General features: G+C 39.8%; 1 protein-coding gene across 2 annotated transcripts in view; it reads right to left on the reverse strand.

Moving 5' to 3' along the window:
* Positions 1-2,264: 2,264 nt before the first annotated feature.
* The window catches only part of Fbxo47 (F-box protein 47), a 28,813-nt gene continuing 7,226 nt past the window's right edge, over positions 2,265-23,851 (reverse strand). For both annotated transcript variants that reach the window (XM_040749619.1, XM_040749618.1), the window contains exons 4-11: positions 20,204-20,280; positions 16,847-16,924; positions 13,369-13,477; positions 11,705-11,881; positions 7,242-7,388; positions 5,938-6,080; positions 5,187-5,346; positions 2,265-4,034 (exon numbers count right to left, since the gene is read on the reverse strand). In XM_040749619.1, coding sequence (XP_040605553.1) covers positions 3,922-4,034; positions 5,187-5,346; positions 5,938-6,080; positions 7,242-7,388; positions 11,705-11,881; positions 13,369-13,477; positions 16,847-16,924; positions 20,204-20,280 — 1,004 coding nt within the window. In that variant the 3' untranslated portion in view covers positions 2,265-3,921. The remainder of the gene's footprint in view (positions 4,035-5,186; positions 5,347-5,937; positions 6,081-7,241; positions 7,389-11,704; positions 11,882-13,368; positions 13,478-16,846; positions 16,925-20,203; positions 20,281-23,851) is intronic.

The following is a 23,851-nucleotide window of genomic DNA, read 5'->3' on the forward strand; positions in this document are numbered from 1 at the left end:
TAGCAACATGTTGTGTCTACAGAAACAATAATGAGCAATGTAGCGATGTAAAAGGAAAATCCACGCTATAAACCAATACCATAGGAGGTCAAGGGTTTCACTGCAAAAAGGAAAAGGCATCCTGGGGTTCAGGGTTTTCAGTGATCATGGAGACTGATCTGGTTTGGAGAGAGACAGGAGAAACTGTTTGTCTGGTGGAAAATTGGCCCAGTGTTTTTATACACGTTTCTTTTTTTTTTTTTTTCTCTCTTTTTTAGTTTTACAAGACAGGGTTTCCCCATGGCTTTGGAGGCTGTCCTGGAACTCACAACAGAGACCAGACTGGCCTCGAACTCGCAGAGATCCGCCTGCCTCTGCCTCCCTGGAGCTGGGATTAAAGGCATGCACCACCAACGCCCGGCTGGCCCAGTGTTCTAGTTAGTTCTAGTGTTTTAGTCTACTTGTTTTCTTTCTTTCTTTCTTTCTTTCTTTCTTTCTTTCTTTCTTTCTTTCTTTCTTTCTTTCTTTCTTTCTCTCTTTCTTTCTTTTTTTTTTTCTTTTTTTGGGACAGGGTTTCTCTGCATTGTTTTGGAGCCTGTCCTGGCACTCACTTTGTAGATCAGGCTGGCCTCAAACTCACAGAGATCCACCTGTCTCTGCCTCCCTCATGCTGGGATTAAATGCATGTGCCACCAGCGCTCAGCATTAGTCCACTCATTTTCCTTTTTCTTTTTGGTTTTTCAAGACAAGGTTTCTCTGTGGCTTTGGAGGCTGTCTTGGAACTAGCTACTAGCTCTCGTAGACCAGGCTGGTCTAGAACTCACAGTGATCCACCTGCCTCTGCCTCCCAAGTGCTGGAATTAAAGGCATGTGCCACCACTGCCCGGCTAGTCTACTCATTTTCAAATGTTCCTTTTTTTTTTGTGGTTTATCAGACTGCCTGCTACTTAACCATCTGAACAATGCTTCCTTTAATTTAATGTCCCTCTTTACAACTCAAAGTCACTTTATTTTTGATGACAAATGTACTCTACAAAATCAACTGGATCACTAAATTTTGGAAACAGCAGATTTGTTTCCAAATTTATTTTATCTATTAACAATTAAATGAATAAACTTGTTAATTTACTTTTTAGAGATAGAAAAAAAAATGAACCTGGCAGTGGCAGCATAACCTTTAATCCCAGTACTTGGGAGGCAGAGGCAGGCAGATCTCCGAGTTTGAGGCCAGCCTAGTCTACAGATTGAGTTCCAGGACAGACAGGGCTATGCACAGAAACCTTGTCTTGAAAAACAAACAAAAAGAAAGAAAAGAAAAAAATGCTATCTACTGTAGTCATAGGCTAATTTGTTTTTCAGATCCAAATTCTGGACAAGGGTGAATAATGATCAAGATTAACAAAATTATGTAAATTTGAAAGAATTTACAGCATCGAGTTATGCCAAAAAATGTGCATAGAGTCTTAAATCCAATAAAAGAGACTTTAAATTATCTGGGATTATAGTTCAGCAGCAGAGTGATTATCTAATAAGTGTGATGCTCCAAGTTCAATTCCATGTACAGAAAATAAATTGTTTTAGTTAAAACATGTTACTTTGATAAAAATTCTAAAAACGACTTTAGTGGAGACTTTTGTAATCAAGGAATTAAAACAAACTTCACATTGACACATTTCTAAGAAAATGAAAATATCTTTTAGAAAAAGATTTATATTTACTCTATGTGTATGGGTGTTCTGCCTGGATGGATAGATAGATTTGTACCATGTATATGCTTGCACAGCCAGAAGGAGGCATGGGATTCCTTGGAACTGGAGTTTCAGATGGTTTTAAGTTGCTATGTAGGTTTTGGGGACTGAACCCAAGTTCTCTGTAAGAGCAGTCAGTAGCCCCATAAAATGAAATTATCTATTTATCAAAAACTTTAGAGCTAGGTATGGTGCTAAAAACCTTTAATCCCAGCACTCAAGAGGCAGAGGCAGGTGATCTCTGTGAGTTCGAGGCCAGTCTGGTCTACAGAGTAAGTTTCCAGACAGCTACGGGTATGTGGAGAAACTGAGTCAAAAAATGAAAATAAATAGAAAATAAAAATAAATAAGTATAATCATTAAAATTCTGTTCATACTAACATTTGATTTTTTTTAAGGATTATGTCGCCAGGCATTGGTGGCACATGCCTTTAATCCCAGTACTTGGGAGGCAGAGGCAGGTGGATCTCTGTGAGTTCGAGGCCAACCTGGTCTACAGAGCAAGTTCCAGGACAGTCTCCAAAACAATACAGAGAATCCCTGTCTTGAAAAACAAAAAACAAAAATAAAAAACAAAAACCAAAAAAACTTGAAATTACTAGTGTTTTGAGAAGTAAAAATAGTAATATTTCCAAAGTGGGAATATTGGAGACAGGAAAAATCAAATGCTCTGAGGTGTTACTTTGCATTCTGGTATTTGCTGTTACAACAGGCTGCCGAGGTTAATTGTTACAGATCAATTCTTCAACTGACCAGAAGAAAATGAATGAGGTTTATAACAGTAAGAATGTTTCTCCCAAATCTTCAAATAAACTCTGAAGGAAAAAAATTTTCCCAATAGTGGAATTATAATTGGATAACAAAAAGACAATTGATTTTTTGATCCTCTCATATTGAAAGTTTTATCACAATTTTTAAAAATTTATCCACAATTTTCACTGCTTCTCAGTCCTATCAAATTTTCAGAGCCTGTTTGTTAAAATTCATGGATTTTCTTTACACCCTGCCACTGAAGGTAATTTCCTTATCCCCCAGTGTTCTGAGGAGAAGGGCAGCCCTGAGAAGTCCTGTGGGAAGGTGACAGTGAACTAGGATCCAGCTCAGTGGTGAAGTGCTTGCTTAGCGTGTACAAAGCCCTGCATTTGACTGGAGGGGAGGGGCTGGAGAAGAGGAAGCAAGAGCTCTAGAGGCCCCTGCACTATAGCTACACTCACAGCAAGTGGAGGTGAGGGTAGGTAGCAGGCCTACTGAATGGGCTTAGAGTTCCCTGGGATCCACAGACACTTTCTCTCCCCTGTCTCCATCTCCTCTCTCTTTGGCTACTCTAACCATGTGTGCTTTTAGTTCCCATCGTCAAATCCCACTTTCTGGGACAGGCAGAAAAGTCTTATCAAGAAGGGGGATTACTTGTGAAGATTATTCTGGCAGCAGCAGAACTATTTATTTTCATTATGTTTTTCTTCTGCTTGCAATTCTCTGCTCTAATCCCCAGGGAAGCTACAAGATGATTCCATTATCTGAGGACTATAGCTCACATACACACACCTTCCTCTATTTATAGATCTTTTGTATGATTGTCTTGCAGGAAATATATGTATATGTGTCTATATGTATAAAAATATACATATATATGTATCCACACATACTTATTTTGGATTTTTTTCTGTTAGTTCATCCAAAATATAAATGAAATATAAGACTTATTTTGTAACCAAATGCTAAGAAGGAGGTAAAGAATGTGACTTACATAATGCACATTCTAAAACACAGTATTACAAAAACATTTGGGCCATATTTGCTCAGCCCAAGCGAAGTGAACAGATAGCACTAGTTCACAAAAGTGAATCTGTTCTAGGTAAAGCTAAATTAGCTCTTGCTTCAAAGAACCACACGAATAGGTTGAGTTGGCTGCAGATACTTGCACAGTTAACATTCTGTTTTGGTTTGATGTTGAGTTTACTAAGACCTGGAGAGATAGAACTGTTTCCCAGAAAAGCAGGAACACATTCTTGGGGTTGCAGGTTATTTTACATTAATCAAGGTGAAGCAGTTACAGCTAAAATCCTGTGCAGCTGGAGTTCCTGGATAATTAGATTATCAAAAGTCCAACAGGTGCTACCCTTGGACGTGAAAAAGCGTCACTCTCCTAAGCGCTAGTCTGGTGACACATTCTTTAAGTGACAAGCTTCTTGATTTAGGAAGAGGAGGCATTCATGGTCAAATATAGCACCTCCTTATGGAAGTTCGCCTGAGCATGAAGAAGATGGAACAAATTCAGGAAGCCTCTGTCATCATCATCTCGCTCTCCTGTAACATACACAGGAACAGCAGGGAGAGGGAGAAGTTAGACATTTTAACACACGGCTTAGGAATGTAAGATGTAAGTGTTTCTAATAATATTTAAAGAGAGGAATTTTTGTCGATGGTCTTTATTAAGCCAGGCATTAACCATTAAAGCCATGAAATTAAACACTAAATAAGAAAGGACACTAGTCTAAGCTTGAGTATTGTTTAATTTATGACCATGGGCAAGTTTGGTTATTTCTGTTTCCTTTTTCTCATCTATAAAACAGGGTTAATTAGAAACTGGAGAGGTGGCTTGTTGGTTAAAATCACCAGCCAGTGCCTTTTTACAGAGGACCCTAGTTTGATTCTCTGTACCCGTATAGTGGCTCATAACCATCTGAAACTCCCGTTCCAAGGGATCCAACACCCTCTTCTGACCTCTGCGGGTATCAGGCATGCACATGGTGGACAGACATACATGCAGGCAAAAGAAAATAACAGCAAAAGTCAGGCGGTACATATCTTTAATCCCAGCACTTGGGAGGGAGAGGCAGGTGGATCTCTGTGAGTTCCAAACAAAGATTTTGTGAACTAAATTACTATCTGTTAAAACCTATATAAGGCCCAGTGTGGTGGCACATGTCTTTTTTTTTTTTTTTTTTTTGGTTTTTCGAGACAGGGTTTCTCTGTATTGTTTTGGAGGCTGTTCTGGAACTCACTCTTGTAGGCCAGGCTGGTCTCGAACTCACAGAGATCCGCCTGCCCCTGCCTCCTGAGTGCTGGGATTAAAGGTTTGCACCACCACTGCCCAGCTGGTGGCACATGTCTTTAGTCTCAGCATTTGGAAGGCAGAGGCAGTTGGCTATCAGTGAGTTTGAGGCTAGCCTGGTCTACACAGAGAGTCCCAGGTCAGTCAAGACTACAGAACTTCAGAAAGAGAGAGAGAAAAAAAAGAAAGAGAGAGAGAGCGAGAGAGAGAGCGAGCCTGTCTCAAAAAACCAAATTCCCGGATAGGGTTTCACTGTGTAGCCCAGGCTGGCTCAAACTTCAGATCTCCTGCTCAGCCTCAAGTACTGGGATTATAGGTGTGCACTACCAAGCCCAGCTAGTTGCATCTGAGGCTAAGACCTGAAGGCACTATCACTCTCTCCCATGTACTGTCTACACTCTTACCAGACATAATAGGCTGCAGCATTTCCATGGTGACACAGGCAAAGGCATTTGCCACGCTCTGCAGGAAGCCCTTTCTCTCTGCTGCAGCGCTGAAGACCTTGCAGACTTTTTGCATCATTCTAACTGTCCAGTCCATGCAGTACAGCTCTTTCTCACACACCTAATTCAGATGCACAAAACACTACTATCAGTCTTCATGTGAAGAAAGCTATAAAGCTTAAAATGGCAGTGACAATGACAGTTTATGATTTAGCAATTTATTACATAGGGCAGGCTTATGATGTAGCATGGTTTATTGCATAGGATATCCCAACTGAGCCTGCAAATGGGAAATTTCCAGTAAATGAATAAAATGGAGTGTGATGGCACATGCCTGTAATCCCAACACTCAAATTCAAGATCACCTTTGCCTACACAATGAGTGAGTTTGGGGCCAGTCTGGGCTGTATATAACTCTGTCTCAAAAACCAAAAACAAATAAATAAATTATATACTTTAATACTTATTTGTAAAACAGTAAAACAATATAAACCTCAGTGTGTGTGTGTGTATGAGAGAGAGAGAGAGAGAGAGAGAGAGAGAGGGAAAGAGAGAGAGAGAGAGAGAGAGAGAGAGAGAGAAAGAGAGAGAGAGAGAGATAGACAGATAGACAGACAGACTTCGGCCTTTGTAAGCACCAGGGAAGCAGCTCCATTGCTCGATCAAGTGAATGCTAAATAACTTGTCAGAAAAAAACTTAGTTTTTACTTACCAAAGCCAAAAAGACTATGAGCCTTGCTAACTCAATGGCCCGTCCATTCACAGCTTTACTAGCCATGAAAGTGAAGCAGATGTTGTTCCCACTCAGGATTAGGAGGCGTGCATTATTCTCCAGAAGCCACTCCCGGGGAACCACTTTTAATAGAGGAAGAGCAGTGATTGAATGAGAAATTACACAATTGCTGTAGTAAACATCTTTAAACACATTCAATATTATATTACTCTATTGGAAATGTAATTAGTGCCAAGGGAAATATTTACAAACACTGTTTTAGGTTTGTTCTTTCTTTTCTTTTTGAAACAGGTTTTCTTTGTGTATTCCTGGCTGTCCTGGAACTCACTCTATAGACCAGGTCAGCCTGCCTCTGCCTCATGAGTGTTGGATTAAAGGTTTGCACCACTATGTCTGGCATATTTTAGTTTTTTAATTACAGTATTCAACCAGAGATAGGGGTCACCCCCAGGTCATTGTGCTTTACCACTGTGCTGATAGGTTAGTCAAAGCAGTTCTTCCACACATGCTTCAGCAGGCAAAGTGACATCATATGTAAGGATAAAGCCTTTGTAAACTTCAGAGTAACTGTTTAATCCTCCTCCCATACATACAGCAGAAGGCTTTCTTTTTATATAATCTAGAAGGGTATGTATGTATGAGAACTTGTAAAAATGAAAGTAAGCAAACTCATTAAATTACGAACGGACTAATAATATTACATATTTATGAAATTGGGAATTGAATCCCTCCTGGGGAACCAATGGCTCTTGATGGGTGCTATGGGAGTGGGAGCCTTTGTGTTCAGTGTGTACCCACTGGTGAGTCTACCAGGCTCCAAGGGGCAGTTCCACACCCATGGTCATGTGGACAGCCATGGTTAAGGTTAGTGGGTCACAAAACAAAACAAAACAAAAAGACATGACAGAGAGGAGGAAGAGGAGAGTTTATGGGAGTGGGAGGGAGTAAGAGAGGATGAAGAGCAAGAGAAATCAGAATGTATTATATAAATGAAATTGCCAAAGGAAAAAAATTTAATTTAAACCACTGAAAATTGAGATAAAGATAAACACATTCTTATATCACATGTATTTACATACTCTACATACATACACACAAATACACAAAATACAAAACTAAAATGTTTTGGAGCAGTAAGTAACAAAATATACTTAAAACTACATATTGATCAATTAGTGATTTCTAACACACTCATTGTTACCTACAAAATTGTTTATATAACTTTATAGCTGCATTCTAGTAATATATTTCTATTATTCCATATCAGTAAATATGTATTTTACCTGATAGTTCATCTACAAGACTGATAACATCATCTGCTGTCCACTCTTTGGTACCTGTGTCATACAGTAACTTAATGGCATTAGCCAAACCTTTCAGACTGGATTCATCTGTGGGTCCCTCCACCATTTCTTGCCAAATCACCTGCCCTGGATTAAAACAAAAAGTAGGCTAAGACAGAATAGATAGTTTTGTGATAAAGACTTCAAGGATTTGTTAGAATGAAAAGGATTAAACAATCCCATTACTTATATAAACTACATTCATCATTAAAATGTCAATTCTGATATTATAAATTTGAGTTTCTCATTAACTATGATGAAACACAGCAACAATATTTAAACCAAGTAATTAAAGGAGTTTGAACATGAAGAGCATGCTTTTGTGACTCTTCCTGAGGAGCTTGTACCCATGCTTTGGTAGGTCTTCCTTTCAACAATTCTTTGTAAAGCTCACACCCATGTTGTCATGTTACTTCCTTCTGAGAAAGAGTTCTCTTAGGTTTCTGCTTAGGCCTATATTAACATACATTTTTTTTGTTGTTTTTTCGAGACAGGGTTTCTCTGTATTGTTTTGGAGGCTGTCCTGGAACTCCCTCTGTAGACCAGGCTGGCCTCGAACTCACAGAGATCCACCTGACTCTGCCTCCCAAGTAACATACATTTTTAATTTAATTTTTGTTACTGGGGCTTACACAGGTTTTGTTTTATATTATTGTATGAGTATGAATGTTTGCCTACATATATATCTATGTAACATGTGTGTGCCCAGTGCCAGCAGAAGTCAGAAGAAGGTGTTGGATTCTCTAGGATGGAAGTTACAGAGGGTTGTGAGCTATCATGTGGGTGCTGGGAACCAAACTTAGGTCTTTTGGAAGAGCAGCCAGTGCTCTTAGTCACTGAACCATCTCTCCAGACCTTTATATTAACAATCCTTATTTATTTATTTGGTTTTCTGAGACAGAGTTTCTCTGTATTGTTTTGGAGGCTGTCCCAGAACTTGCTCTATAGACCAGACTGGCCTCGAACTCCTAGAATTTTGCCTGCCTCTGCCTCCTGAGTGCTGGGATTAAAGGCGTGAACCACCAATGCCCATCATAACAATCCTTATTAAGCTCCAATTCTGCTTCATAAAAAAGAACAGTGCTTTTATCTATTTATTATTTATCTTTTTCAAATGTAAGTGTGTGCATGTGGAGGTCAGGGTGTCACTCCTTAGGAATTATTCACTTTTTTATTTTTATTTTTGAGACAGAGTCTTTTTCTTTTTTTTTTTTAGACAGGGTATTTGTGTACTCCTATCTGCCCTGGAACTCACTTTATACACCAGGCTGGCCTTGAACTCAGAGATCTGCCTGCCTCTGCCTCCTGAGTACTGGGATTAAAGGCCTGCGCCACCACCACTCATTGAGACAGAGTCTTTCATTGAGATCTGGGGCTTGCTTATCAGGCTAAAATGGCTGGGAGCCCTAGAGATATGCCCACTGCTGCATCCTCGGTGCTGGGATTACAAGTACAAACCACCACACCAGCATTTACCTAGATACTGGGGATCAAAGTTTGTTCTTCATGTTTGCACAGCAAGCAAATTACCTACTGAACTATCTCCTGGCCTCAAAGAATAGTGCTTTTAGTTCAAAGATGATATTACCCTATAATACAGACTGGAAAATCAGTTGCTACAATTTTTTTTTTTTTTTTTTTTTTTTTTTTTGGTTTTTACGAGACAGGGTTTCTCTGTATTGTTTCAGAGGCTATCGGTCCAGCCCGGCCTCGAACTCACAGAGATCCGCCTGCCTCTGCCTCCCGAGTGCTAGGATTAAAGGCATGCGCCACCACGGCCTGGCCAATTGCTACAATTTTAAATCAAGTAAAATCTACCGAATCCTTCTAGAAAGGAGCTTGCTTCTATTAGCATCTTTCTTTTTCCTCTTTTCTTTTTTCTTTTCTTTTTTTCTTTCTTTTTTTTTTCAAGACAGGGTTTCTCTGTGGCTTTGGAGGCTGTCCTGAACTAGCTCTTGTAGACCAGGCTGGTCTTGAACTAACAGAGATCTGCCTGCCTCTGCCTCCCAAATGCTGGGATTGAAGGTGTGCGCCACTACCGCCCAGCTGTGAAGCATCTTTCAAACATTTGTATCACAACAGAGCAGTTTAGTCACCTTCTATTTGTTTATCTATCTCCAATCTTCTCTGTGGTTTATACACAATATTTTAATTTCAAAATAAAAGTCCTGGCTGCTAGTCAATATGGGTTAAAACTGGTTATCTACTGATAAAAGTAGAGTAAGGAAATGTAAGATAATTTTTAACATTAATCTAAACACAACCTAGGCAAAAATTTTTTTTAAGTCAGATTATGAACCTGAAAACCTAAAACTAAGTAAATTATTAATTTGGGCTACTGTTTTGTTGCTTAGCATCATTAGTCCCTTCCACCAGGAAACATAACCTTGAGTTACATTAATGTTTAAGATGGAAAAGTGTAGGGAGAAACCTAGGTACCTGTGCCGCTGACCATGCCTGTTTTGGGTGTGGCTACAGGTGTGTAGGGGTATTTGGGATAAAGGGCTGAGGAGACACTCACTCTCTCTGGGTTCCGGTCAGGTCTCAAAAGGCTGCAGGACTAACCTGGGTTTTCAGTTTTCTCATATAAGTAATTTCTCACAATAAATAACCAACAATATCCTTATCCCGTGTTCTGTTACATTTTCCTCAACAAAAAAGCAACACTTTTAGGTGAATAAGAGATGACAGGAGTTGGGCAGTGGTGGCCCTTGCCTTTAATCCTAGCACTTGGGAAGCAGAGGCAGGCAAACCTGTGAGTTTGAGGCCAGTCTGGCCTCCAGAGCAAGTTACAGGATAGCCAGGGCTACAAAGAAACCCTGTCTCAAAAAACAGAGAGAGAGAAAGAGATAAAGAGGTAGAGAGAGGGGGAGGGAGATAGATAGGGAGGGAGAGAGAGAGAGAGAGAGACAGAGACAGAGAGAGAGAGAGAGAGAGAGAGAGAGATGGATGACAGGAATATACCTGATTCTGACTCAGAGCAGAAGAATTTGCACAAGTCAATGCAATATGTTTCTGAAACCGTGAGTAAAGGCAAAAGACCTTCCTGCGACATGGCTCAGTGGGTAAAGGTGTTCGCTGTCAACCTGGAACCTGAAGTCCATCTCAGAATCCCACAGTATAAAGTAAAAAGTGATTCCTGAAAGTTGACTTCCACAGACATGCCATATTACACATGTATGTGCATGTACACACACACAAAATAAATAAATAAATAAACAAACAAATAAATAAATGGCATTTATTTATTTTTGAGACAGTCTTACTATGGTGGTGTGAATAGGTATGACCCCCAGAGACTCATGTTTAAATGCCCATAGGGAGTGGCACTATGAAGAGGTGTGGCCTTGTTGGAGGAAGTGTGTCACTGAAGAGGCAGGCTTTGAAGTCTTAAATGCTCAAGCTATGGCTGTGTGCAACACAATTCACTTCCTCTGCTTGAGGATCAAGATATAGAATTCTCAACTCCTTCTCCAGTACTATGTCTGCCTGCATGCCACCTGCCATGATGATAATGGACTAAACCTCTGAAACTGTAAGTCAGCCCCAATTAAATGCTTTCCTTTGTAAGAGTTGCCATGGTCATAGTATCTCTTCATAGAGATAGAACCCTAACTAAGACCCTTACTATGTATCTCTGACTGGTATGGAACTCTATCTGTTGGAATGTGGTTCAAGAATGGAGTCATATTAGGAGAATTCTGAGTGCTTGTGAGAAAACTCCAAGAAAACAAGCAAGTATCTCAGTTTCTTCAAAGACATGAAATTGTTCTTGGAATGTGTTTTCATGCTCTTCCCAGGTGTAGATGACAGGAGTAGGCTTACTTTAGATTATTCTTTACAGTTGGCAATTGTTATTTGTTTATATGTCTCTATGGAAAAACATGTTTTTGCCATGTGTGACTTGCCCTTATGATTGGACACTTGATTCCTGTGCCTCTTCTTCTTCTTCTTTTTTTTTTTTTTTTTTTTTTTTTTTGATTTTACGAGACAGGGTTTCTCTGTTTTGGAGGCTGTCGGTCCAGCCTGGCCTCGAACTCACAGAGATCTGCCTGCCTCTGTCTCCCGAGTGCTGGGATTAAAGGCGTGTGCCACCAACGCCCAGCTCTCCTATGCCTCTTCTTAACCCTCAGAGTTGTATTGTCTGATGGTCTGAATAAAGTTGGCTATTGCATGAGACTTTAGTCTGCCTCATTTTTAGGCTCTATTCTTCCAGGTCCCACTGCCTCTAGAGTGGTAAAAAGATGTAAAATAGCCTGGCTTTGAACTCACAGAAATCTACTGCCTCTACCTCCTGAGTGCTAGGATTAAAAGTGGGCATCAACCAGTAATTTTTTTAAAAGCCTTCCTAAAGCAAAAGTAATTAACCAGGTTTATAACACACTGAAAAAAATGGTGCTTACCATCTTGAGGAGATATTGGTCCAAAGATAATATAAAGCAATCTTGCCTGATTTACCATTGGCCATGGTTTTAATATTCTAGTCAACCAAAATGCAGAATCACTTCGTTGTGTCCAGTGATCAAGTAGGACATTCCTACAGAACAGTCTAATCCTTAACTCTAGTTTCCGAGCACTTCCTATGAAGAAAAAGTTGTAAAGTTGCATACTGGATAGTGATCAGAGTCAGGTATTAGCAGCTGCAGTTAAAAGAGCAATGAACTGAGTATATAAACAGGAAGTCACTAAGAAGGAAAAGATAACCTAACTTTACAGTTTGACTATCTTATCATGCTTATTTTCCTTATTTAGCTTCAGCAATTTGGATAATGGTAGAAAGAACAATACGTCCAAGTCAAACTAAAATAGTGGACAGTAAGTTTGATAATTTTTGAGACAGACTCTATGTAGCCCTGGCTATCCTGAAACTCAGTATGTAGACCAGCCTGGTCTCAAACTCACAGAGATTCATTGGCTCTGCCTTTTGAGTGCTAGGATTAAAGGCCTACACCACCACACTCATCAGTCAATGAGTTTGAAAAAGTAGGTGGGGACCACACTCTGAAGGCTAGTTTATATAGCTTAGATTTTATTTTTAATATGTTAGGAAGCTAACAGAAGTTTTTGATCAAAGGAAAAGCATATTAAATTGTGTTATCAAGTCATTGGATTTCTAAATCTGCCTTTTCCAGGAGGTTGAGGCAGGAGAATTGTCAATTTGACGCTAGAATAGACTACATATTAAGTTGGAGTACAGTCTGTGCCACATAGTGAGACTCTTGGTGCTAGGGATGTAGCTCAGTGGTATATCCTACATCATCAATAACCCAGGTTCAATCCTCAGTAGGAAAGAAACATAATGAGACTCTAAATAGGCAAGTACATAAATAAATCTGCCTTTTTATTCATCAATTTTGGGGGCAGAAGATTTTCAAGACAGAGTTTCTCTGTGTGTAGCTTGGCTATTCTAGAACTCACTCTGTAGACCAGGCTGGCCTTGAACTCAGACACCTGCTTGCCTCTACCTCCCAAGTGTTGAGATTAAAGGTGTGCACCACCACTGCCAAGATCTTCACTTTTTTCATATAGTGAAATGTTTCAAGTTCATAGTAAAGTAAAAATACAACAACAAACACAGTATACAAATCAAAGCAAGTAGTTTAGTCAAAGTTTTACATCTTTCTATGTTTAAAAATAAATATTAAAAATGTTAAGTTGCTTTTGACTCACTCAGTTGACCAGGTTGGCCTCAAACTCACAGAGATCCAACTGCCTCTGCCTCCCTAGTGTTGGGATTAAAGGTGTGTGCCACCAACACCCAGCCAAATGTTGAGTTTTTAGTTTATCAGTTCCAATTACTTTCCCCAGAAGAATCACCATCTTGGATTTGGGGTTTGTCTCTGCCCCTTCTATGTTAGTCAGGGTTCTCCAGAGAAACAACCAATATGAAGCAGATCACATTCATATGATATCCCAGTTTCTGTGGTGCTGGAATTAATTAAAGACAATGGCCACTACCAACTGAGCTATAGCCCTTCTACAACTTGTTTTACATATACTTTTGAACTCTACTTATTCTTAACATTTCATCTCTATACAATACTATCTTTGAACTGAAGGTCTTTACCTGGTTTGTTACAGACAACAGTCTGCATCTTACGGGAGAGATTAGTCAGCTCACATAAGAAGTTATAAACACGATGGCACTCCAGTTCATCCCAACCTGCTGTTAAGGTCTGAGGAAAACAGAAGAAGCATTGCACAAGTTCAGATACAAATTGGAAGGGTAAGTCACTACTTCCTAATGAAAATAGGCTGTTTATAGTATACGATCTAGGTGATGTGCAATTTTTACCCTCAATTCACAAGAAATTTGTATAATCACAACTTAGAAATTCTCCAAAATCTATCTTGCTTCTTTTTGGCTAGGAAGAAAGTTGTTTTTGTTTTGTTTCCTTTAAGATCGGGTCTCTCTATGTAGCCCTGGCTGTCCTAGAACTCAGTATGTAGCCCAGGCTGGCCTCAAAATCAGAGATCTGCTTGCCTCTCCCAAGTTCATGTGCCATCAACACCCAGCAAATTTTTAAGTTTTTATAAATTTATTTTTATTTATGTATGTATCTCTATTAGGCTATGCCACATGTTGAAGGTGCTGTGGAAGCCAGAAGAGTTGGGACTAAAGGCAATTGTGAGCTGCCCTGATGTGGTGCTGGGACCAAACTTGGGTGTTCTGCAAGAACATCAAGTAAGCCGGGCGTTGGTGGTGCACACCTTTAATCCTAGCACTCGGGAGGCAGAGGCAGGCGGATCTCTGTGAGTTCGAGACCAGCCTGGACTACCAAGCGAGTTCCAGGACAGCCTCCAAAGCCACAGAGAAACCCTGTTTCGAAAAATCAAAAAAAAAAAAAAAAAAAAAAAGCAACATCAAGTATTCCTGGCTGATGAACCATCTCCATAGCCTTCTCAGTTTGGACATCTCTCACTACTGTCCTACGAGTGGCCTCAAACCCTAGATCTGTCTGCAGCAAGTCTGAGTAATGGGATTCTAGTCCTGGTTTTGTGACTCAATTTTTAAACTTAAATAAAATCAAACTAAATGAAAGCAATTATTAATTTATTTTTATGTATGTATGTGGTATGGGAGTGTATGTGACCACAGAGGCCACACACACAGGGATGTCGGTGTCTTCCTCTACATGCTCCTACATGTTATCTGCAAACTTAGAATTTGTAGTTTTTGGCTATGTTGGCAGTCAGTAAGCCCCATGGATAGGATTACAGGTCACCATGGCAATGGGAGCTTTTTTCTCGGGTGCTGGGGATTTGAACCTGGGTCTTCACACTTACATATCCAGTATTCTTACCTACTGGACCATCTTTAGGCCTCTGTGACTTGGTTTTACAGTAGACTGTCTAAGACTTTTATACCTGTAATTTTGATATTGTTTACAAATGATAATGATCTCATGATCTCCCCCACCCCCCACTTTGGTTTTTCGAGACAGGGTTTCTCTGTGTAACAGGCCTGGCTGTCCTGAAACTTGCTTTGTAGACCAGGCTGGCCTCAAACTCACTGAGATCTGCCTCCCTGTGCCTCCTGAGTGCTGGGATTAAAGGTGTGCACCATCACTACCCCACTAATAATGATCTCATTTTATTTTATTTTAATGATTGATTTATTTTTATTTTATGTTCAATGATGTTTTGCCTGCATGTCTGTCTGTGTGAGGTTGTAGATCCAGACAGTTGTGAGCTGTCATGTGGGTGCTGGGATTTGAACCCCAGACCTCTGGAAGAGCAGTCAGTGCTCTTAACCACTGAGTCATCTCTCCAGCCCAATGATCTCATTTTAATGTAATAATTGATTATAACTTGCTTGTTTTTTAATAAATGAAAAAACAGACAAAATTTAATAACTATCTTGAACATATAAAAATGTACAAACATAAAAATGAGATTTAAGTAACATACAAATTATATAAATTCATTAATTATGTACTTTATTCATTTATTCTTGGACAAGGTCTCACTATGCAACCTTGGCTGGCCCAGAAGTCATTAGGTATACCAGGCCAGCCTCTGTCTCTGCCTTCAGAGCACTGGAATTAAAGGTGCGTACCACCATTCTGAGCCCTTCCTCCCCATATAAAGTACTGTAAAGTACCTGGTTTCAGTGGTTATCTTCTGAGACAGTGAGATGGCTCATCAAATAAAGTGTACCATCCATCCCACAGGTGGAAGGAGCACTAGCTCCCACCAACTGTCACTCTGATATTACACAAATACAAATGTAAAACATTTTTAGATTTATGTATATAAATGTTTTGCTTGCATATATGTATGTGTACCAAGTGTGTGCCTGATCCCTGACCTTCTACAATTGGAGTTTGGATGGTTATGAGCCACCATATATATGCTGGGAATTGACTCCTGGTCCTCTGGAAGAGCAGCCAGTGCTTATAACTGTTGAGCATCTCTCCAGACCTACACACATTAAAAAATTAATTTTCAATCCCAGCACCCACAATTTAAATTTATTCCTTCTAGAATGAGAGAAGTTGCTAAGCAGTGATTATTTCTGGTGAAAGGAAATCAGTAGATGGGAGACAAACCTGGGAGGGAGACATTTTACTTTATATATTTTGTTCCTTTTGAATTTTACATGAATGCATATCTTAATACTTCATCCAAAGATAGAAAGTATAAAACAAACGGAAAAAAGTAAAAAGTCTGTTTTGAAAGAGTGTTAGTAGGAAGTCCTAGAATCTCGGTGCATAGCAGCCGGTGGCTGGCAGCCTGGGATAGAGCAGAAGATTCTTTGTGCAGGCCTGAGGGATGTGCTAAGAACTTAAGGTGGCTTTAAGTTTTCAATCAGATAATTCATGAAGACTGTTTAGGACAGTGTCTGGCACATGGTATAAGGCTTAATAAATGACACTTTTCATTTTTATCTGTTTATAAGATATTAGTAAGTATTCTTGAAATAATAAATTGATTTCTAAAGCACTTGGGAGGCAGAGGCAGCAAATCTCTGTGAGTCTGAGGCCATCTTGGTTTACATAATGAGTTCCAAGACAGCCAGGGCTACATAGAGAAACCCTCACTCAAAAAAGTAAAATAAAATAAAATAATAAACACATGGACACATATACCACCTTTAGTCTCTTAAGTTGGCTAGGAGCTTGGGTTGCAGCTCAGAGACAGATTGCTTACCTAGTATGCCTAACGACCTAGGTTCAATTCCCAGGTCACAAAATAACAAACAAAATGTAAGTACATGTGTAAAGAGTAAATAAATGCTAAGCATTTCTCACTAGTTAGAAAACCAAACATACTCTTAACAATTATTTTGCTTTATGATTATTAGAGCTTCGCCGGGCAGTGGCGGCACACACCTTTCATGCCAGCACTTGGGAGGCAGAGGTAGGAGGATCTTTTGAGACCAGCTTGGTCTACAAGAGCTAGTTCTAAGACATCCTCCAAGCCACAGAGGAAACCCTGTCTCAAAAAAAAAAAAGACTATTAATTGTAGGGTTTCTATACTCTACTTGCTAACAGTTCAAAATCATTCTTTCATTAAATCATTTTTTCATTAAACAATGTACCTGTAAAAACATGCCGTAACATGGTAATCCTAAGCATTGCAAAGGAGCCGAACAGCCACTGAATTTAAAACAGGAAACCTGTAAAGAGAGCAACTATTAGTGGATCTATACAATAACTTGACATTCAGGTTTACTGGAGATATCTTATTTTTGTCGTTGTTGCGTTGTTTTGTTTTGTTTTGTTTTGTTGAGACAGGGCTGGCCTGGAACTCAAAAGATCCACCTGTCACTATCTCCCTCTGCTGAGATTAGTGGTGTGCACTACCATGCCTGGCTACTGGAGACATCTTGAGACAGAGTCTAGCTCTCACTAAATAAAGAAACTTTGCAATAGAGACTATTGCAGAAAACTTCAACAGATCAAAATGCAGAGGAACAAATGATGCCCAGCCCCAACTGATACATCTCCAATACAGTTCTTGTACCAAAGCCTCGGAGATCATCTAGGAAGAAGGGATGGAAAGACTGAGTCAGGGGAACAGGAAGTCTGCTGTGAGAATGTGTTTCCTAGAAATATCAGGGAATCTACACCCATGAAGTCTCATCAGCATGGCTGCCTAAATAACCTGAACAAGGAAGACACTACAAGATATGCTGACATGGAAGGGGGAAATTTCTTGGGGACCCAAATCTAGACAAAAAATGCAACTAAGGAATGCTGAAGCTGGGCATTGGTGGCGCATGCCTTTAATCCCAGCACTCGGGAGGCAGAGGCAGGTGGATCTCTATGAGTTCAAGGCCAGCCTGGTCTATAAGAGCTAGTTCCAGGACAGCCTCCAAAGCTATACAGAGAAACCCTCTGTCGAAAAACTGAAAGAGAGAGAGAGAGAGAGAGAGAGAGAGAGAGAGAGAGAGAGAGAGAGAGAGAGAGAGAGAGAGAGAGAGGGAGGAATGCTGAGAGCAGGAGACCATGGGGAAGACTATTATGATTACTCATCAAGAAGTGGCCAGCCCTGAAATAATTTGTACACAAATAACAATATATGGACTGAGCAGCTGTATTTATATATTTAGGAGTGTATTTGTGTGTGTGTGTGTGTGTGTGTGTGTGTGTGTGTGTGTGTACAGTAGAAGAAACAGGCATGGATTTGAGATAAATAAGGGGTATATGTGAGGGGTTGGGAAGAAAAAGAGAGAAGTGACATGATTTTATTTTAATTTAAGAAATTGTTAATAAAAAGTTAGTGTTGGGCATGGTGGGCACAATCTTGAACCTGGCTCTTGTGAGGCAGAAGCAGGCTAAATCCCCAACATCCATGTAAAAACAGCTGAGTGTGGTAATGTGAACTTGTAACCCCAGTGCTGGGAATGAGTTTGGAGAGGGACAGGTGGGTCTCCAGGGGTTTTAGGTCTGCCAGACTAGATGAAACAGCAAGCTGGAGCTCCTGGTTCAGCAAGAGATGTGTCCAAAACATACGTTGGAGCCAAGTGTGGTTGCATATACTTTTCATCCCAGTACTCAGGATGCAGAGACAAGTCTGACCTCCATGAGTTTGAGGCTAGCCTGGTCTACATAGAGAATTCCAGGCTCCCCAAGGCTACGTAATAAGACCCTGTATCAGAAATCAAAACCCCAAAACAAAAAAACAAAAAAATTCCCATCCCAAAACAAAACAACCCCCCCCAACAAAAGACAAAGTGGAAAGACTTGCTGCTCATGTAGAGGATCTGTATTCACATCCCAGAACCCACATCGTGACTCAATCATCCATAAGCTCCAGTTCCAGAGGAACCTATGCCTTCTTCTGACTTCTGCATTCACCAGGCATGTGCATAGCACACATTCATATGCATAAAAATCTTGAACTCACTCACAGAGATCTACCTGATGCTGGTGTGCACCACCACCACCCAGTCTCTTAGTTGTCACTTTAAACAACTTTGGAGGCTGTGATCAGCAGGTAAGTGCTTGTCTCATAAGCACAAGGACAAAATTCAATTCTGGAACCCATGTGAAGAAGACTGCCAGCTGGGTGGTGGTGGTGGTGTGCGCCTTTAATCCCAGCACTAGAGAGGCAGAGACAGATGGATCTCTGTGAGTTTGATGTCAGCCTGGTCTACAAAGCAAGTTCCAGGACAGCCAGGGCTACACAGAGAAACCTTATCTCAAAAGACCAAAATAAATCACAATATATTTTATTCTGTACAAGAGTAATAGGGCAGTTAGTGAGTATTTTGTAATATTAATTTTATTTATTTTTGTTTGTGGTAGGGTGTGTATACCAGGCTAGCCTTGAACTCAGAGATCTGCCTGCCTCTGCCTCCTAAATACTGGAATTAAAGACATGAGCCATCACTGCCCAGCTTTATTTTTAATTATCTGTATGTGTAAGTATGTTCAGGTGCCTGCAGAGGCCAAAGGTGTGATCACCTGCAGGTGGAGTTACAGAAGGTTGTGAGTTACCCCACTAAGGTATCGGGAACCAAAGTTGAATCCTCTGCAAGAGTAGTATGCACTCTTAACAACTGAGCCATCTCTCCATGTTTTTCCTAAGTGTATGTAACTATGATAAACTTTAGTTTATAAATCTGACATCTGTTTTTGGCTTCCATGGGCACTCATAAATAGAAACACACACATACACACAGTTAAGAAATAAATCCTGATGACAGACTTTGGACACCCCCATGGAGGGCCTCACTCTTCCTGGGGAAATGAGGGGATATTGAAGGGGTTGGTAGGAGGGTGTGGGAGGAGGGGAGGGAAAGGGAGAGGGACCTGGAATTGACATGTGAAGCAACCTTGTCTCTAATTTAAATTTAAAATTAAGCCAGGTGTTGGTGGCACACGCCTTTAATTCCAGCACTCGGGAGGCAGAGGCAGGCAGATCTCTGTGAGTTCGAGGCCAGCCTGGTCTACAGAGCGAGTTCCAGGACAGCCTCCAAGCCACAGAGAAACCCTGTCTCGAAAAACAAAACAAAAACAAAACAAAAACAAAAACAAAAAAATGTAAAATTAAAAAAAAAGAAAGAAGTCCTGTTTTTATAAGATAGGTTTGGAGCTATAAGCCTTTCTTTTAAGATTTCTGTATGTATGAATGTTTTTCCTGCGTGTATGCATATGCATCATGTGTGCCTGGAAGCCAAAAGAAACATCATATCAGCCGGGCATTGGTGGCGCACGCCTTTAATCCCAGCACTCGGGAGGCAGAGGCAGGCGGATCCCTGTGAGTTCGAGGCCAGCCTGGTCTACAGAGTGAGTTCCAGGACAGCCTCCAAAGCCACAGAGAAACCTTGTCTCGAAAAACCAAAAAAAAAAAAAAAAAAAAGGAGGCTTATAAAGAACATATAACATTAGTGATAAGTTATCTTTACTGGAAAACAGGAATGTGAACTAATTCTGGCATATGCTCTTACTTCTGAGAGGATCTTGTGAATGTACTTTAGTCTGTCCTTGGTGGGAAGCAGCAAGGTGCATCTTTTAAATAGTAGACCTGAGAAAGGACAGGGACATAAAAAAAGTGACAACAATGAAATTAATTAAACTTATCAACAGCATAGTGTAGCAGGCTGTTTCGGACCACCAGTCCCCAAATCATGACACAGAGACTTATTATTAGTTATGAATGCTCAGCCTTAGCTTATGCGTGTCCCATTAGCTCTTATAACTTATTTTAACCTGTTTCTCTTCATCTGTGTTTCGCCTCAGGGCTTTTTACCTTTCTATATGTCTTATTTTCCTGTTTCTTCCATGTCTGTCTGTCTGGCAGTGGCCTGACTAGCCCCAGCCATCTCCCTCTTTTTCTTCTTTTGTGTTCTCTTTCTCCCCTAGATTCCTCTTCCTATTTATTCTCTCTGCCTACCAGACCTGCCTATCCCTCTTCTATCTATCTATTGGCCATTGTGTTTTTTATTAGATCAATCAGGTGCTTTAAGTAGGCAAGGTAAAACAGTAACGTCTTTACATAGTTAAACAAATGTAGCATAAACAAATGCAACACATCTTTACATAGGTAAACATCCCACAACATAAACAAATCTAATACATCTTTACATAGTTAAAGAAATATTGCACAACAGTATAGTACAAAATTCCCTTCAAATCAAGTATGCTGTATGACTGTGGACTATGATTTAGTTTTTACTCAAATATTTGGGAGAAAGGATAAGAAAATGTATAGCATATGACAGTCACTAAGTGGTGTTGATGTCCATCTGGCTTTGGCAAAAGCCAAAAACTCGTGATATAGATAATACACATGTCAGAGTATTTGATTTAAAAAGATACTATAATAAGGCAAAAAGATATACTACACAGAGAAATCCTGTCTCAAAACAAAAAACAAACAAACAAACAAAAAACCCCCAAAAATTTATTTGGGTGGTGGTGCCACACAACTTTAATCCCAGTTCTTGGCAGGGAGGCAGAGGCAGGCAGAACTCTGACTTCAAGGCCAGCCTGCTCTAAAGAGCTAGTTCTAGGACAGCCACAGCAACACAAAAAACCCTGTTTTGAAAAACTAAAAGAAAGGAAAAAGGTAATAAAAAATTGAAAACATGGGACTGGAGTGATGGCTCAGTGGTTAAAAGCACTAGGGTTCAATCCCCAGCATCCACATGGCAGGTCACAAACTGTAACTCAAGTTCCAGTGGATATGATGTCCTCTTCTGGTCTCCAAGAGCACTTCATGTCAAATATTCTGACAGAAACGTACACACACACAAAAAAAAAAAACCCAAAAAACAAAAACAAAAACATCCAGGAGTAGTGGTGCATGCATGCCTTTAATCCCTTTGAGGCAGAGTCAGGTGGATCTCTGTATTTCAGGTAAGCCTGGTCTACAGAGTGAGTTCCAGACCAGCTAGGACTATATAGAGACTGTCTCAAAAAATTATTTTTAAATGTCATTAAGTGTTTAAAACTTCAGAGGTTAGAAGTCAGTTTTGCACACATAAATTATATAGATTGGATTAAATACTTATCTCTCTCCAAAGACTTACACTTTTTTTTTTAAACAGTTTCTCTATGTAACCTTGCCTGCCCTGGAACTAGCTATGTAGATCAGGTTAGGCCTGAACTCATAGAGATTTGCCTGCCTTTGCATCTGAGTACTAACATTAAAGGTATACACTTAACTTTTATGTATATGACTATTTCACCAGTGAAAGAGGTAAACTAAACTCAAAGGCTTTACTTCTACTAATTTAGAAATAGAGGGACCAGACCCTCACTCAGCCCCTGCTTTAGCAGCCATGACAAGCTACCGAAAAGACATGTAGGCCTCTGACACAAGGAAACTCCAGATCCTCTGGCCTCCTGGAGTCTAGGGCCAAAACTGAACCCAAAGAAACTCCAGACTCTCCCACCCCCATAGCTTCCTAGATACTTGGTTCCTGGGAACTGTTTGGCCACAAAAGAAACTCCAGGGGGACCAAAACCCTCCCTGCAGTCTCCAGGATATAGTTCTGAAAACTATTGGTATCTATGTATAACAGGCCACCTGCAAGTAACAAGACAATGCCATAGAAACCACAGAATGTTCCCTCTCAAAATTGACCAATGAAAATAATTTATACACAGGTATTTCATGCCAAAATATGACTTTGAGAAATTCTCCCAATTGTTCCCAAATGTAAACCAATCAGAAACCAACTCATACCTACTGATGTAATCCTGTAACTTTTGTCTTTAAAACCTAGCAGTAGACAGGGAACTCCCACTGGAGGCTGCTGCAACAGCTAGCCAGACAGGGTCCCTGTCTTGGGTGGATGAACAATTAGAACCTTGCTTTTGTAGCTTAGGGGGTCTATCTTCCTGGTGGTCGCTGGAGACTTTGCAACTTGGGCACAACATTCAACATGTGTTATGTGCTCAGGGTATTGGATCACTTTGGAACTAGAGTTACAGACAGTTGTGAACCACCATGTGGGTGCTGGGAACCAACCCCATCCTCTGCAAGGAAAGCAAGTACTCCTAGTTATTGGACTATCTCTCTCTCCTTCTCTAAGATATTTTACAAGGTGTGTATGTTAATAATATGTAGGAGTCTGTGTCATGACATTGAAAAAAGATAAATCCTTCCAATTTCTCAGTAAGACATTATTTGAACTATAGTGACAGGAAATGTACTATTTATTTCCCCTAAGAATTCTGTTTTCCTAAAATGGCAATACATTGCTAACATTCCTGTAAGGACAAATGGCATTCTCTAAAAATGATATGTGTGGTAGGGAAAGATACACTTGAATATCACCACTTTCTCCAGTTTTTACTCTTTATATAATATAATCACCACTTCTCTACATTTACTCTTTACATAATAAAATGGTTATATAATCCTGAAGATCTATAGGAATCAAGTTTATTTTTAGAAGTTGCTATGTTTGGGTAACACAGGATTGGAATTGAATTTTAAACATAATCCCTCCTTAGTTTTGCTTATAGATAGTTATTTTCAGTGTTTGGCTTTAGTCTGAGTTCTTTTCATGTTTTGGCATTGTGTCTCATGTTATATCATAGCTGAGACTGCAAGCTATAATTGCATACTGGTTGCCTTTCTACTGCAAATCTCCTATTTTTAAGGGCTGCAGTTTACCATAAACCCTTGTATTTAGTTGACTTTATTTCTAAACACAGGTACTCTTTTTTAGAGACCAATTTCTTTTACATTCTCCCAGTAAAATAAAGTCAGATGCAGTATTCTTTTTATATTGGCCATCTGCTCTGTTCAGTAGAAAATGCAAATTTTTATAATCTTCCAAGTTAAGATTCTGAAAAATGTTATTTTAGTATCTAAAAACATGAACAGATCAGATAGGAAAGAAAGCATGGGAAAATGCTGAGTGTGTCAAACATTTACCAAAAGAATCAATCATTAAGCAGGTATCTACAAAAAACTGAATGGAAAATTAAAGCTAATATATTAATCAAGCCTGTTTTAGAGATTAGGTGTTAAGATCACTGTTTACATTTTTTAATTGAATTACTAATATAATTACTGTTTTTAAAATTTTTAATGTGTGCTAAAGATGGAACCTAGGGCCTTGTTTATTTATTTGTTTGAT

Source organism: Mesocricetus auratus, unplaced genomic scaffold (genome assembly GCF_017639785.1).
Source record: "Mesocricetus auratus isolate SY011 unplaced genomic scaffold, BCM_Maur_2.0 Super-Scaffold_100007, whole genome shotgun sequence".
Classification (NCBI taxonomy): domain Eukaryota; kingdom Metazoa; phylum Chordata; class Mammalia; order Rodentia; family Cricetidae; genus Mesocricetus; species Mesocricetus auratus.